At 44.1% G+C, this 16980-nt stretch overlaps 1 protein-coding gene across 6 annotated transcripts in view; it reads right to left on the reverse strand.

The window, feature by feature from the left end:
* Positions 1-16756, reverse strand: part of SH3GLB1 (SH3 domain containing GRB2 like, endophilin B1) — a 479029-nt gene extending 462273 nt beyond the window's left edge. For 2 of the 6 annotated variants that reach the window (XM_069641733.1, XM_069641729.1), the window contains exon 1: positions 16454-16651. In XM_069641733.1, the coding sequence (XP_069497834.1) occupies positions 16454-16516 (63 nt within the window). In that variant the 5' untranslated portion in view covers positions 16517-16651. Of the gene's footprint in view, positions 1-16453 lie in introns of all 6 variants that reach the window. The other 4 variants (XM_069641731.1, XM_069641728.1, XM_069641732.1 and 1 more) reach the window with 4 other exon arrangements.
* Between the last annotated feature and the right edge of the window lie 224 nt (positions 16757-16980).

Raw genomic sequence — 16980 nt, forward strand, 5'->3', positions numbered from 1 at the left:
GTGGGAGGGAGGGAGGGTGGGCCCAGAGAGCAGGTGGGAGGGAGGGTTGGCCCAGAGAGCAAGTGGGAGGGAGGGAGGGAGGGAGGGCCCAGAGAGCAGGGGGGAGGGAGGGTGGGCGGGCCCAGAGAGCAGGGGTGGGGAGGGAGGGAGGGAGGAGGGCCCAGAGAGCAGGGGTGGGGAGGGAGGAGGGCCCAGAGAGCAGGGGTGGGAGGGAGGGGGGGCCCAGAGAGCACGGGTGGGAGGGAGGGAGGGGGGGCCCAGAGAGCAGGGATGGGAGGGAGGGAGGGGGGGCCCAGAGAGCAGGGATGGGTGGGAGGGAGGGAGGGGGGGCCCAGAGAGCAGGGGTGGGTGGGAGGGAGGGAGGGGGGGCCCAGAGAGCAGGGGTGGGTGGGAGGGAGGGAGGGGGGGCCCAGAGAGCAGGGGTGGGTGGGAGGGAGGGAGGGGGGGCCCAGAGAGCAGGGGTGGGAGGGAGGGAGGGGGGGCCCAGAGAGCAGGGGTGGGTGGGAGGGAGGGGGGGCCCAGAGAGCAGGGGGGGCCCAGAGAGCAGGGGTGGGTGGGAGGGAGGGAGGGGGGGCCCAGAGAGCAGGGGTGGGTGGGAGGGAGGGAGGGGGGGCCCAGAGAGCAGGGGTGGGAGGGAGAGAGGGAGGGGGGGCCCAGAGAGCAGGGGTGGGAGGGAGGGCGTATCAAATGTATATTCCACATCTGAATTAAGATTTACACCCAAGTAAAATATTCCCTTCAGTTCAGATGATCATTCAGAAAGAAAGGCTGTTGGCGGCGAATAGAACTATACACATACACCTTTAGCTCAACTTGAGGCGGCTACAAAAGCTAGCGTGCCCAATGCAAAGGCATTACATACTAGATGGATTCAATGGTTAGCATCTCAACATGCTGCAGATTTAAAATATAATTATAAAGAAGAATTGCAAAGAATGAGTGGATTGACTTGGACAATGGATACAGAACCAGACACCTCACTGTTAGACATGCCATTGTTTGATTTTTTCCAATTAATTTTCTGTGATGGCTCTGCCATAACAGCTGTAAGAACACGTTCAAAAATATGCAGCTGCATGTGCAGCAGTGGTAGGATATTTTACACATGAAGAAGCATTTAAACATACTGATATTGCAACAAAGCACCTGGGAGACACGTCTGCCTAGACCGCTGAAATGCATGGATTGTTGCTTGCAATGCGCCAAGCAGACTCGGAGATGCCCACACTAGTAGTCTCAGATTCAGATTAGATTGTCAGGACTTAAAACTGACTTGCATTGGTGGATTCAAAATTACTTTAAAGACATTAGGCATAAAACTATTGCTTCCAGGCAACTCTGGAAACAAATGTGGGACCTTAAACAGACTTACCCTTTGCTATGGGTGAGGCACACAACAGCACATACTAAAGGGCACATGCAATGCATTGGCAGATAAATATGCCGAAGAGCACACAGCGAGAAAAATAGCAGTCATAACTCGATTACCAACTACAAATGGATGAGGAACTATAAAAAGCTTGTTTGAGTACTATACCCCGGCAGAAAGGTTTCCCCCAAGTAATTATATTTATGACATTGAGAATAATGAAGTAGTAGTCACAATTCCTATGAAGAAAGGGGATCCTATTCAAAGATTAATCCATAATAGAGCAGACAGAGAAAAGCTAATAGCAGCCACACATGCTGGACTTGCATCTACCCATTTTTGGGTTACTGCAAATGCACAGCTGCTCCTTGACAGGTATTGGTGGCCAGCATTAAGGCAGCAGGTTAAGGTATACATAGTGAACTGTGACATGTCCGAAGACAACCATGGACCACAGCAAAAAACCTAAAGAGGCTCCTTTAAGAAAGGCAACCTCGCCTTTTGAGATTCAAAATCTGGATCATATAGGACCACAACCAGCAATAAATAAGTACAAATATATTCTAGTAATAGTGGATTCTGGCACTAGGTTCACCTGGATGATTCCTCAAAAGAGCAAATCATTCATGCAGGCACTCGGGGTGTAGTAGCCATGACAGCAACTCAAACGTTCCATGCCGATGATGGTCTAACTTTCGCCGGGCGGGCCCTGAGAAAGCCATTAGAGGCTTTGGGATTAGAGCTGCAAGTTTCTAAACCCATAACATGATCCAGAGGTGAAATGGGCTCATAGGAAGGGCAAAGCACTCAATGTTGTGCCTGACTAAATGCATTCTTTCGATGGGGGGAGGGGTTAACTGGGTGGACAGCGTGCATCTAGTTAGCAAAAATGTACCACGTCAGTCTCTATGCAACAGTAAGACTCCATTTGAACTCTTGTTTCTGAGAAAGATGTTTATGCCTGATCTGCACACTCCCCAGCCCCTTCTCTAGGCATGAGCAACTGCTGGCGACAAAGCTGCTGAGGCCTGGGATACCTCGAGATGGAAGCTGCTGAGGCCAGTCCTGAGACTGCTATCAAAGCAGGAGATTGGGTCCTGGAGAAGATCCATGATAAGACTCGGTTTAGCCCATCCAACAAACCAGCATTAGGAGTAATCAGATTGAAAGGTTCCAGAACTGCTGTCCTGCTGGCAATACAACCCAAGAGAGGCACCAGACAGGTTTCTGTGGATCACCTGAAACCCGCTCCAGATGGTTACCGCAATGTTTCCATGCAATCATCCTCTTCCAGTTGAGGAGCCGAAGAAGCAGAAGAGACGGAGATCTGACAAATAATGATTGGCGTGCAAGATGAAGAAGAATATGCCATTCTGGATTACAACTCCACAATTCAGGGAAGTACTGCAGGTCTTCCAATTTGGAAACAGAAAGCCTTTCTGGTTGCTAAAGTAATGAAAGAATCCTTTTGGACATACTTTCTGAAACGGGGTTATATAATGCTGGCAGTATACTTCCTTCTACTGTGGCTGAGCCTCAATAGGTTTCTCATCTCACTGACTTCAGGGCATTTTTTGAGCAAGGTTTCCACTCCACCTGCAAGCACAGAAGTGGTTCTAAAGCCTTTAAGTTCTTCACACATTACAGAAAAGAGCTCCAAGAGCCAGGAACTCCAGCCGCAATACAAATGTTTCCGCTAACCATGGGTCATGTGTGGCTGCCATCATTTAAGATGTTTAATGGCCCAGCCAAACAGCGGCAAGTTCACACTTTTTCTGTGATTGATGAATCCAGACTGTTGCACCCAGTAATCCTCTGTTCAGAACATAAAGAACTGTTAAAAACTAGGCTCCAGACATTTGTGCAAAATGCATTATTTGATGCTTTTGATGACGAGGATCTTCATGAGATGGGGTCCCATGTGTGTTATGTGCGATATTACAATGCCTTTTTACTTGTCAAACGTGACCATATCCTGTGGCCCAAATACACTTTCTGGGAACACTGCAGTACCTTTCCAAACCGATAGTCCTGAATTCCAAGCACAGTTCCCATATATTTCACCGAGACCATACCAGGCAGGGGATTACATGTTTGAAAATCATTCTAAGTTCCCTCCAGAGCCAAAGGGTGCACAGCACATGTATGTTGCAGATTCAGTCGTTTTTGACTGACAATACTTCAAACATGACTCAACAAACATGGCAGGAAACTGTCCCTTTGTGGTCAGCAGATATGGCAAATCAAAAGGTGTTCAGAAGTTAGACATGGTATGTAGATTCCCACATTTTGTGTATTTTCTAAATTATATGCAGTTCCAAACCACTTGAAGTAATGTAATTTGAGCTTCTACCCTGACTGGAAGAGGGAAGAAGCAGAGTTCTGGAGTGCGTCCTATAGAGAAGAAAAAGAACGCAATGGCACCAAGCATATTACCTATGCATCAGGGAGTCCGGTGTTATGGGCGGTTGAAGCAAATGAAAGCTATAAAAGAAGAGCAGGAACCAGTGTGGACACAAAAACACTTCCCTAACACAAGTTATATCCATAGGTAAGCTGTGCCAAGGAATGCTTTCGCAGTATCACCTGAGTGAGGTGATAAAATCTCTAGATTAACTTCGTAAAAGAGAATTGGACAGCTATCATGCAGTCAGCTGCTGTTCTGAGGCACACACAGAGTGGGTGTGTCAGGAGATCAGCTACCTGCACCACCTCACACCCTAGAGTACCTTGTGAGTTGCGGCAAGCGGCAATAATGGGTAAAACGTACACTTGGTCACAAGCAATAATGCAAATCCTGCAGACTGAAAGTGAAGCAGGGCAACTAGGATTTCATGATTCAGATTTTAATGATCAAGCGCTAGAGCAGGGCTTCTACGCGTTAAGGAAGGTCATTACTAACGGAGTGGGATTGGTTCAGTGTGACCTGACTATGATTAGAAGCGACCAAGAAGCCGCAGTAAGTCTCTCTGTGGTAACAGATTTTCTGGACACTCTTAGCAGAGGAGTGCCAGATTGGAATGCAATTTCATGGCCAGACAAATAAAAGCACTTCACTTTTCCAAGGTTGCAATATGCCAGTCAATGTCAGACTCTACGTTCTTGTTGCTTAGTGTACTTACAAAAGGTTTTGCAGCCTCATCTGCCTGGGTACCAGCCTTGACAAATTGGATTTTGTATGGTGTGTTTATTCCCCTACAGACAACACCTTCCATGGTAGGTCAGGAACTGCATTCCCGGGGGTAATGTGCACTTGGATCAGGGAGGACTATGTAGTGCCTTATTCACATGCATGTGTGTCATCTTAAAGTCCTCAAATAACACTATACTCATTACGAGAATTGAAAGGGTCGACTCGCACGGTTATGCGCGCTTGCAGCATCAGTAAATTCCTATGAAAGTAACACTAAATGCACACTTCAAGTTACACCAATTGCATTTTTTTCCACAGTCAAGTACACCACTTATCTAATGGCTCATATCTTTTGCAATGCAAGGAGTCCTGTTGTCATGTTGCAACTGGGGTTCCAACCCTGGTCACAGAGTACACAAATGTGCTGTGGGTTTATTCTGAATCCACCCAGGCCATCACAATTCAAATTCCTACACTGGCCCAGTCTCAAGTTAAGACCCTTATAATTTCCAAAATGGAGCTTGCATATGGCACGCCTGCAAAACATGCATTTAAGAGTGTGCAGCAGTGAAGAGTTATCTTGAAGCACACTCCGGAGTGGTCAAACAGATTGCATCTCAACTAGCCTCCAAAGATACAATGGAAAAGGCCAAGCACTCTTTAATTGACAGCTCACAGTTAACTGGCACGAATTCTGGTTTTGCTGCGATTACAATGGCTGCCACAAAAGCTCTTCGAAAAAAGGGCTGACCACATTCATTAAAACACAAATTGGTTCTTTGTGTGGTCTGCTACTACTTGCACTTTCTCTTTTATGCTGCTGTAGACACTGAATTATGAATGTTCACAACATGAAGCGCCTCGAAGCAACTCGTTTTCGTTTCAGAACTGATCTATGCCGACGTGCAAGAAGTCGATGGTATCAGCTATTGCCAGATGCTTGGTGTGCAACAAGGAATCACTTTTCACCAAGAACTTGAGGGTCAAAGTCTCATCATCCAGACTTCCACTGTGGCATACTCGACTTGCCAACACTTTGTGCGTTCACAGAGACGTGTGTGGCATACAGAGATTCTTGAGGGTGTTCTACTGTGATTTCCTTGAAACCCCTTCAGAAGCCACAGCTCGCCATGGGAGCATGTCAAGGAAAAAGAAAGCGTGCAGAGAACGACGAAATCAACGATTATGTCCAGATATCTCCAGTGAGACCAACACACCAGAAAGTGAAACTACAGAGCCTCCAGTTGCAAAGCTGGATTACAAATGATGGCTACCTCTGGTTCCAGGAGTGCATGACATAATAAGCCAATGCTCATGCCCTTGCAGAAATCAGACATGCCCATTTTGTATCATTCACCTTTTTGCTTTCGAACGCATATCAAAAGAGGATTAGCAGCAATCCAGAGTTCAGAAAGCCTGACATTTTGCGGGGTCTGCCGCTACTGGCATCACAATCAGGGTACACATAAGTGAAAATATACTGCATTATACCTCAAGGGACAAGTTTGTGCACAGAGCATATGTACGTATTGGATGACCTCAACCATCAAATCACTGTGGTTAACAGAGGCACTCACATATTGGTTAACCTCAAGGAGCACCAATTTAAACTGTGGACTGTTTACACATGTGGTCATAAGCTCAAGATCACACTTTCTAAAGCATTCTGGGTCAGAAAGTCAGGAGCCAAGTTATGCTGGTTTTTCATTTGTAATGGGTTCTCAAAGAATGTATTTATTTATGATTTGCTTGTTAGGCAGGGCAGGGCGGGGCGGGAGAGTGGGAAGTGCATTACAACACAATGTTTAAGAGCAGAGAGGGAAGATGGGGGGGAGGCAAACCTACTATGACTTGTGAGTATTCAGAACATGCAAGTACAATGCCTCGTCTTACCTTGAAACTATTGCCACTAAGGAGTTTGAATTAACCTAAATACCTCACATTAAATACATGCATTTGTTCATGTGCCCTTAGCTATTTCCAGTAACATAATATTGGATTTAACCTGAATGGCTCACTGTTAAATGCATGTATTAATGTACGCTTGTGTAACCTCTAACTACTTCAAAGTGTGATGCATTTATTCATTTGATTTTTCATAGCATCTACAATGTTTCTAGGTGCTCATATTCACCAAGCAACTCATTTATTTTTGCATGCAGTAATCATTACTCACCATTGGTAGGATCCATATGCGTTATTTTTGCCACCAACAAAGGAGGCCTGTTTTGCAAATATAGTTCCTAGAAGCTGTTAATGATGGCTTTACAGGGCTACAAATCCCTGATCTATGAAGGGGTGCCATGAACTCAGACAGCTTTTCATATCTCATACTACCTGTAGTCATAAAAGAGGTTCTTTAAGCAGACACAACACTAACATAAAATGTAATAATGCATACAAAGTGTGCGACACTTGAGGAACAAGTGTTCATAAGTCCTGCAGATCAGGGAACAACCAATAAATAGTGCGTTTCCTGCTCTGGCAGCTTGGCCGACCACAAAGCTGTCTGAAGCCCGTTTGACTTCACACCATTAGGTGTTACCTGAGAACAGCCTTTTAAACTAACATAGTTAAGTGTTATCTGATAAGGATTCAAGAACAGGACATTGAAAGACGTGAACAGAAGCATCATTCACATTCGCCAAGTCAAGGCCCATAGGGTACCAATGAAGCACTGGGTAACCAGTGAGTGAGATAACCCTTGACAACAGACAGCTGGCTAAGATAGCATGCAGAAGCATACGATGCTGTGATGTTGCAGAACTTCACAAATGCCATAGAGTACAGTGAAGGCATTTACTAACGGGTACAGAGATCTCATTTTGAGATGCAAAAGAAAATCTAACAGTTTCACATAGGAGATTCACCTCGAACGAACAAAGTGGCACGCTAGCCTGCTAAATGTTCCAAATAGTGGAAATGACGAACCCACACGTGCAAAGCCGCTATGTTACTTGGTAGACATACAGCCCAGCACAAGGAGAGGAAAGAAGGGAGAGCAGCAAACTTGCCAGTACATTTAAAGCCGGAGGGGCTGGGGAAGAGTGCAGTGCAGCAGCAGCATACGAGAGACGCAGTCAATCCCAGCTAAGCTGAACTCGTCAACCACAGGAGCGTTTCATTTGCAGCACACTCCGCTCTAAAACGTGAGTGACAAGTGGACGCTTGCTGTGTGCATGGACACTAATGACGTATAGTGTAGCGTAGCTCAATAAGAGATAAAGGATACCCATGCGTTAAACTAAACCACCACTTGTTCCATTACACATTCAAACATGCTCTTTGCCCACATGGCCATCTTGTTCATAGGTGTGATGTTACATCTGCTTTGGCTTTAGCTTGTTTAATGAGAATAAGAACTGTCAGAAGATAAGGGGTCATATTAAATGCATTAACAAGGTAACTCCTGTGTCAAGTGTATAATTCAAGGCAACGTGTCAGAGTAGTATCTTTAAGTCTAAGAACTTTACAATTCCTGACTGTAGATGTGTAATCATTTTTATGATCACATGAACCTAGGCATACCTGTCTTTTAGCGCTGAGAGACAGCCTATGGTGAGTTTTGACATAAGTGACTGATGACCAGGGGTCTGTCTTCACAGCCTCAAACGAGGAGGAGATAAGAGGCTTGTGGTTATCCCCAAGGAAATCAAGACAAACCTAAGCATGTATAAACGCCTCTTACTTTTCACAGCCTTATGAAAGCAGGACTCACATTTCACAATAATGAACATCAATACGCAATTTAAAAATAACAGTGGTGGACATAGATCCTCTATTTCTTTTAGCTCAGTGAAAAAATTAACCATGCAGTTATCGGAACTTAAACATGTCGGCAATGGCAGATTACTTCGCAGCCTATTAGGTCGCAGGAGAATTCGTAGCAGATATTTTTGACAAATGCCTCCCCGCCTATATATGCAGCAAAATCAAACTGTCCTAAGAAACTTTAAAACTCGACCAATTCTCCTATGGATTCAGCAACTTCAAACCCCTTCCACCGCCCAAAGTATTTTCTTAGGTTTTCCTAAGTCCCAGAATCCATATTTAACTGCACGTCTTTGCTAATGAGATGATAGTAAGACAAAAAACGTATTCTACATTAGTTAAGGGGCATGGGTTTCATAACATGGTAGATTTGTGTTTCACAGACGTAACGAAAGCACATAATTTTATTTCCAAGTTCCATTTGCAAGCATGCAGACAATTTAAAAATCACGAGAACAGTGCTGCTCGTCACATGGTGACACATTGCTGTCCATCTCACACAGTGGGTTTGACGAAAGATTTAATATTGCATTCAGCCCTGTGTAACTTTCAATCTAGTCAACAACAAAAAAACATTTGATATACAAGTCTAACACGAGTAAATGATATCAATGGTCATTGCTACTCATTTCCTAACTTGGTTACCACATAAAATGACAATTTGTTTTACTTTATTGGAGTTTTGTATTGTGCTACACTCAGAGCAAGCCACTGCAAACCCCCAAATGCAACATGCAAATGTAATCACGAAAGTAACATGCTTTCTTTAATACAAGTAAAATACTATAGCTGGCCTGTGGACATTAATTTTCAAAGATTGGGAGCAGTGAAGACAAGTTTGCATACATACTATTTAGTGAACTGCTGTTTACTTAAAACATTTCCCATTGTTCTAAGAAAACAAATGAATTATTCTTAAAAAGGAGATCTAACTGGGTGCAGAATCTCAGCTCCCTTAATACATGGGTATATAGCATCCATGGAAACTGGATGACCTATCCATCTTAGACAATGTAAGAACTAATCTCAGTCATGGGGCATCTGGCATGCGAATTGGCATCGGAAACTAAATTGAGTACCAATGAATTGGGTGATAACACCTGTAAAAGGTATTTAGGAGCAGGGGGAACATGTGGCACGAAGAGCTATAAAAAAGTGATATTTCTTACAAAGACTTCAAATGGAAAATCGATAACTTTCTAGGTACTTGGAGTAATGTATATTGGTGAGAGGGGGAAATGGCTACTTTTTCTGGAGCAAGAGGAGCTCAGTTACCAGGAAAACCAGAAGTGGTGTTTCTCGAATGACATTAGGCGGTGATTGGAAGGAAGAATGGTGTACCAAGCTAAGACACAGCAGGTGAAAAAATACTAGGGGTAACTCAGCCCATAGATATTAACACACCAGTTGGTTTCTGCTTGAAAGCAAACATTATCCACAGCCAACTCATTTGTACTGTTGTGTGCCTGCTCAGCAGCATTCACAAGTTAAAAAGTCTAGAAAGTACTTCCACATCATACCTGTGATGAAATTAATATTGCTTTGCAGGAATACAGGGATGGATAGTTAATGAAACTCCTACTCAGCCTCACAGTACTACTAAAACATCAATGATCCCAATCAACAAGCACAACCGACAGGCATGCCTGCTTCGCCTCTTGTGGTAACACGGGCTGAGGGCAGGCTGTACTCGCAAGGAAGAATGTGAGCTACCAAAAGAAGCATCATAACAGCAATAGTACTGGGGTACAAAGATACAAGGATGTGCAAAAAAGGTTCTATAGGAGACTAATTACAATGAAAATCAACATACCAATCCACTATAACACACCCCTGTAAGAGAATACACAGCATATACAGTCTTTAGGATGAAATAATCACTTTGATCTGAACAGAGCGGATGACAGGCAAACTGGTCAGCAGCAAAGTTCACTTTCGATGAAAAAGTCTTTAAAAAAAAAAAAAACAGCACAACTAAAAAGTCAGGGATGGGGTCTTAAATGTCAATATGGTCCTTTAAGGCAAGCCAGGGGCTCAGAACTACTAGAGGCACCTTTCAATGTTGTTGGTGGGAAAACAGATCCCAAAACAATTCCTTGAATCCCGGTTTGCTAGGGGGGCTCGTCCAGGGTATTCGGCTCTTCCCAGCCAGGAAGGTTGCCAGACAGCACTTGTTCTGGATCATGGTTCCAGTGGTCAGGCTGCTAGTAGGTTTTGTCTGCACAGTTCACACCAAATATTTTTCTGCAATTCGAGTGGGAAGTGTCTCACTTCTTGGAGCTTTTATCATCACCTCTATGACAGAGACTTTAGACAGCCTATACCCAGATGCAGGCCTAGGTTAAATCCTTCTTCTGAAATCCAAAGGTAATCCAGTTAAAGGGGTTGCCTCAACCCGTTTTAGTCAATTTGTCTCAGTGGATTGGTCCAAGTTCAGTCTTCAGTAGAGATCAAAGTGACTGCTATGGTTGGTGATTAGCTCAGCCTCAGTGGGCTTTGTCTGCAGGAATTGGGGAGGGGAAATAATATGTGTGAATGACCCAACAGATTCCAATATGGTGGGACCCGTTTTGGCTTTTAACTTGGCCATTCCAACTCTGCCCTCTCATCTGCCCTGCATCAAAGAGTCTCCAGTAATTACCAACCCTTCATTTCTGTTGGCAGGGCCAGTGCTTTAAAGCACTAGTTCTTTACCCTCCCCTTCGGGGTAGATGGTGTTCTCCTGGAAGGAAGTCTTTTCCAGAGAGAACAAAAGGATATACTAGAGCAGAAACCAAAATTGTCAGTCGGTCCCAGACAGCGAATACACAAAAGCGGTCATTAGACACACACCAGACAACAAAAATAACACAAAGGGGTTTTGGCCAGTATAGTTGTAGATTCCTAAAGGCCAACATTTAAAAACTAGACATGGCTTACATTTAGATATTAATTTTCCACCAGGGACTAGGTGTACACAATTTATATAAGTGTGATCAGGCCTGCACAGGATTAAAGGAAGTTCCTGCCTGCTGGAACTTTAGGTTCCACAATGCTGTTTGCAGGAATGCACATGTTACTCTGTAACTGCCATTTTTGCCAAACTACAAAGCAGCTGCTGCGGTGTGTCAATAGGCAGGATCAGCAGATTTACATCTTTGCACTACACTGAGCATGGAGCATTATGAAAGGTAATACGATTAACCGAGCTCACTTTCAGAGGCATTCAGAGGCAGAACTACCACTGTCATTTTGGGTTACAAAAAACCAGCAGTTTAGGCTATGCTGTCCCCCCAAGAAGGCGTTCTTTCTCAATACCAGAAAACCTTCAGGTCAAATGATGGCTAATAATTGTATAAGTTAAAAATAGAAAAAACTGTGCATACAACCCAACTGCTTAACGCATTATGTGCTATGAGCGAATATGTTCGCCCCGAGGTCCATAAGGAAAAAATATAGGCACTGCCCACTTCGCCAGTAAGAAATACAATCTCAATTTCATTACTCATTTAAAACCGTAAATTAGAATATGGATTCTATGAAACAAATTATAAAACATTCTAACCAAACAAACCAGGCCATTACGCCCGATCCAAAAATCCTTGCATTTTTTTCCAGTATTCTACCACTGTGATGCTTAGCAACAATGGTCTACCATACATCATACTATGAAACAAGTCTCCTGAATGGAGGTGGGTTACATCATGAACAACATTGTAAGTTATTACCCTTAATTGATTTACTTATCACAACATATATGCATTGCTGTGGTTCCCTAGTATTTTCATCCTTGCGCAACCTATGAGACTGTTTATCTTTCACGATGCCCAGCCTCGGCCCCAATGCCTCCAAAGGTTAACGGATTTAGGATAAATAACCAATGCTGCCTACTTGTGGCTTAACCTGGGAAAAAACGAACAGTCGTATTCATGTATATGTTGACAAGGACTGCACCTGCTCCCTCTATATGGCTTTTGTTATGTCTTGCATTCCTCTTCGTCCTGAGGCATGCTGTGACGTCGTGGAACATCCATATGCTAGACAGATCTCGATAACAGCAGTTGAGTGAGAGGCCTTGCAGGAAAACGGATGGAAGGACCAGTGACTGCTATTGATGACTTACGTATTATTCACTGTAATCAAACATCCCTACATTGAAGTCACTGCCTCATGTATCACCACTGCCTGCAGCCTAAGATGCAATATTTTGTCTGCAAGGTAAAAAAAAGGGTGCCGTGGGGGGCGGGGGGAGGGGGTCCACACAGGACCAGAGCCAGTGCACCCCGGAGAGAGAAGACGAGTGGGATCTTGAAGGAAGAAAGAAAATAATTCCACTTGTTAACAGGGCAAGGACTCCGATAAGAACACAAGTGCAAAGAAACAGGGCACAACTGATGCAAATGGTAACAGGGAATGATCATATTTTTTCAAGAAAGAAGAAAGTTCGAGTGGAGGAAAAAAAAAGAATTGAAAAAAGTAAGGATTGAATAATTTTAAGAAGAAGGGCACACTGCAAATGCCTGAGGGCGGATGAAAATAAAAAGAGGCGTTTGAATAATTCTGTCAGCAGCGGAATGGCAGTGTTAATGAAAGCACAGTTTAAATAAGGTACAAGATGTTAGCCATTGAAGAACACAAAAGATTTGAAAAGAAAAATAAAAATAAAAAAAAAAAAAGGGAAAACCCTTATACATTTGATATGTCACGTATGATGGGAAAAGTGTGAATTGGCATCGTCTGTGTGACTGATTTCTGGCCAGAATGTCAACTAAGATGAAAAGGAGAGCTGTTTAAAAAGAAAACTGAACTGCATACGGGAAATATAAGTGCCTTAAATGCTGCACTCAGGTTTATGTACATTCAAAAGGGATCACAAGCTACAGGAGATAATGCGCAGAGTCCTCGCGCTTTGTTTACTTTCGAAAATGTCTCGTTTACCTTTTTTGCATTGATGGAAGGAATGCAGCCCTTGCGCCGTTTAAGTGCCATCGTGTCATTCACATCAAAGAAAGAACCTATAAACGTATGGAAAATGCTTTGCTGCGATGTCTGAACCATGATGGTTGCCCAGATTACAGTTAATCTTCTTTGTTCTGACTGGAAAAATATAATGGCATTGTGGATCATTCAGGCAGCATTACAATATTAAAGGATGATGCTGACAAGTTCCTGTTGCTCTGGAATGTAGATATTCAAAAGGGGCCGTTTTTTTGTTTCTGGTCGAATATTTGTTTAGGAGTTACATACAATGGAAAGGTTACAAACAATGCATTAGGTTGATTAAAAAAATGAACATGAGTTTAAAGAGTAATATAAAATGGTTGAAAGTTATGTTGGAAATTGTTATAAGAGATGAAGAGCATGTTAAAAAAACGTTAAACGAGTGAAAATGATGTTTAAAGATTACAAGAAGTAATCAATTGGTAAAGTGAGAAGGTGCACGTTAAAAGCTGCACTTGATGAATTGCATAGTTGCGTTTTTAACATGTTATTTAAGGTGGCATATAATATCCCCCTGTGCGTACAACGCACTGCTGTTCACACAGCATATGCACCATTAGTTGTGCCTCGAGCACATTTTACGGTAACATACAATGCATAGTGAGGTATCCTTGGGGGAATAGTGCATAAGTACTTGATAGTACATTTATTTAAAAAATGGTGCTGAGAGGCGTGGCCACAGATTTGTTTTACAAAGCTTCACTAGAGGTGCACTGTGGCATACTATTGTGCATGTTGGTGGTGGTGCTATTAGCACTAATGGAAGAAGACACTGCTTACATTAACTGAAGGAAGAGGCAGGGTCTGGTCTTGGAGGAGGTTCCCAGTGTGGAATGTTTTCACATTTACATTTATCCGTTTCAACTGGTTCTGGGAAATTCTGCGCAGGCCATACTGTTTTAACAGAAATTGAACATTTTAATTGTGTTGCAACACCTTGTTGTTCACTGTAAAGCAAGAGGATGTTTAATGTCGTGCATTCCTCTTCCTCCTGATGCTTGGTTTGACATCATGGAACATCCATCTGCTAGACAGATGATTGTCCCAGAGAACAGCAGTTGAGTGAGGAGCCTGGCTTGAAAATTGATGGATGGAGTGGTGACTGCTATTGATGACGTATTTGTTGTTTGATGTAATCAATAAACAGCCCTACAATGAAGCCAGTGCCCCAAGTCATCAATGTATTTTGGTACCTACTTACGTTTATTTCTGGCCCAATCCCACAATTAGGATTTCTTTTTTACTCCCTAAATTATAAATTCCTTAGTAGTGGAGAAATACACAGAAAGGTCTGTTGGTCTTAAAAATGTGTCAAGTTAAAGCGTGCAAGGGTGTCCAGGTCCAGCACGCTCCCGAGTCCTCTAGTAATGAACTCGCCGGAAAAGTTGTGATGTTCAAATACACATACAACTTTCGCAGTAGGCAGAAGTCAAGCCAAGTTAATCGTGAACGTATTGTATAGGTATGGTTTTGACGGCATCCAATGGAGCTAGGGGAGAATCTCTAGAGCTTAGCCTTCATTTTCTTTAAATCCATTTCAGATGTTTCCAATCTCTAGTCCTAGCCATTAATAATAGTTGGAATAATATTTTCTTAAAAGCTTAACCAGTGGTTCAAAAGAATAGCCACCAAACCGGTGATCGAAACGTCTCAGGACACCCCTTGTTTTAACTGGCTTACCACCTTATCAGCATTTTTAATATAAAGACATCTAAGGTCCATCGCCAGATAAGAAAAATCTACTTGCTCCAATACATTTTTATCCAATTTCTAGTTAAAAGAAAAAAAACGTTTTTGTGGTCAAACACATGATCTTTGAGTTGCTGAAACTTCCAGGGAATGTGGCTTAGCACAGTGATTCACTGCCAATACATTTCTCTACACAAAGCCATCTGTATAGGCCACATGAGGAAAACGTGAAGTATCTAGCCTGGTCGGAAAACGATGCGTTGCCTACTAAAGGATCATATCTACATCAGAAATATAAAGCAAGGGTGCCAAAGCGATCACATTTTAAATCAACAGTTGTGTTAATAGCCTTCGTGTACGAGACCTATGAATTCAACTTTACCCCGAGCTTTGTTTTTGTATGTAATAGTATAAGAGGTCAGGGTAACCTCCCCACTGAGCAAAGTCAATTTTGATAAATCAGTCTACTTGCTCAATGGTCATGAAGAAGTGTGCCATACAGTAAATGGTTGTGCTAAAATAAATTGCGTGCACACATTAAATCGATCCGGTGCACGTTTGCAAATCAGTTTACTACTCTTCCATCTGTTATTGGCAGTACACACATACACCAAGGCTGTGAGAGGCCAACCACTTCGTCAGATCAATCTAAACGGGTCACTCAAGAAAGACAGAAATGGTAATGCTGTTAACTTCCTCATCGTAATGAGGGATTCGTTTTAAGACAACCAACTGCACTAAACCAGGCAGATGGCACGATTATTGATTGCAAGTTATAAGACCCGTTACTTCTGCGTTAGTCCAAGAATGAGCAATATCTGGGGGGCGAGGAGGGGCAAGGGGGCGTACAGACGATCGCGATACATAAGATTGCCCTAGAATTGGTTTAAAGGGCCAGCGGTGTCAGCAAAAGGAAGTGTTAACAGCTGAAGCAGCTGACTGATCCTGCTCGTAGCTGTCAGCTGTTTCCAGAGCCCTATCCTGGAGAGACACTCAGTGCCTTACACCCGAGGAAGGACAACACCCTTCTTGACCACTCCTGGTGCTCCGGCCCAAGGATTGGCGAGGGGGTCTCGGGGAAAGCAAGTGTAGATCGGATCACATTCACACCATCCAATGAAGGGGGAAAGGTTGGGTCAGTGGTTCGGGTGACACAGGATACATACATTGCAAGGAGGTGGAGGTTACTGTTCCTGAAGCTTTAGAGAAAGAGGGGGCAGGGGTGGGAGAACCAGTAGACATGGGCATACGCACTGGGCGGCCACTTTGTTGACAATGAGGGAAAAGCGGTGCGCATTGTTGGCCTGGCAGAAGTGGAGACAGAGGAAGTTCAGCAAAGCTTCTCTAACCGGCTGAAGCACCAGCTTCCCAGTGCCCTACCTCCTCATGGGCAGCACTGCCAAGCAGGGGGAACGTATATACATCTATCGACCCCACCCACCGTCACCCGCTCCTGCACCGATCCCTATTCATGTTCACCAGCCTCCACATGATCCCCTGCCTATAAGTACCTGCACCGCGCGGCTGAGTAGAGTGCCGGCACCCGCCGCCAACTTCTTTACGTTGAAGTCCATGGTGCTGGAGTGTGAGCGCTGCGGGCGGGCGGGGCAAGGCGGCTCTTCCTGCCGCGCCTCAGTGTTGTGAGCGCGCGGCCAGGCTTAGCCTGCCTGTGCACAGGGACGTGGCCAGGAGCGCATACCCAGTGGGAAGAAGCGCAGCGTGATTGGCCAGCAAACCGACGGCGCAAAGGAGATCACCACTGTGCCTCACAGAGAGCAGGGGCGCGGTAAAGCTGCAGGGGGCGGGGCTATACCAGGCAGCTGACATTCATGAAAGAACATAAAAGAAGGACAGAAGTCTGGTCGACAAAATCCATCCCCACCCCTCTAAAACATTCGCGGACTCAGATGTTCCACTGGGTTTCTATGCGGGAAAACAAAAATAGTTGTGGTGGCCATCTTGGAAGAGGAAAGTCTACTTCAGGGCTATTGGAAACACGTGGGGAGCCTGCTGAACGCACGGATACAGTTTGTACAAC

This window comes from Ambystoma mexicanum, chromosome 1q, assembly GCF_040938575.1.
Source record: "Ambystoma mexicanum isolate Mex_15411 chromosome 1q, UKY_AmexF1_1, whole genome shotgun sequence".
In the NCBI taxonomy this organism is placed as follows: domain Eukaryota; kingdom Metazoa; phylum Chordata; class Amphibia; order Caudata; family Ambystomatidae; genus Ambystoma; species Ambystoma mexicanum.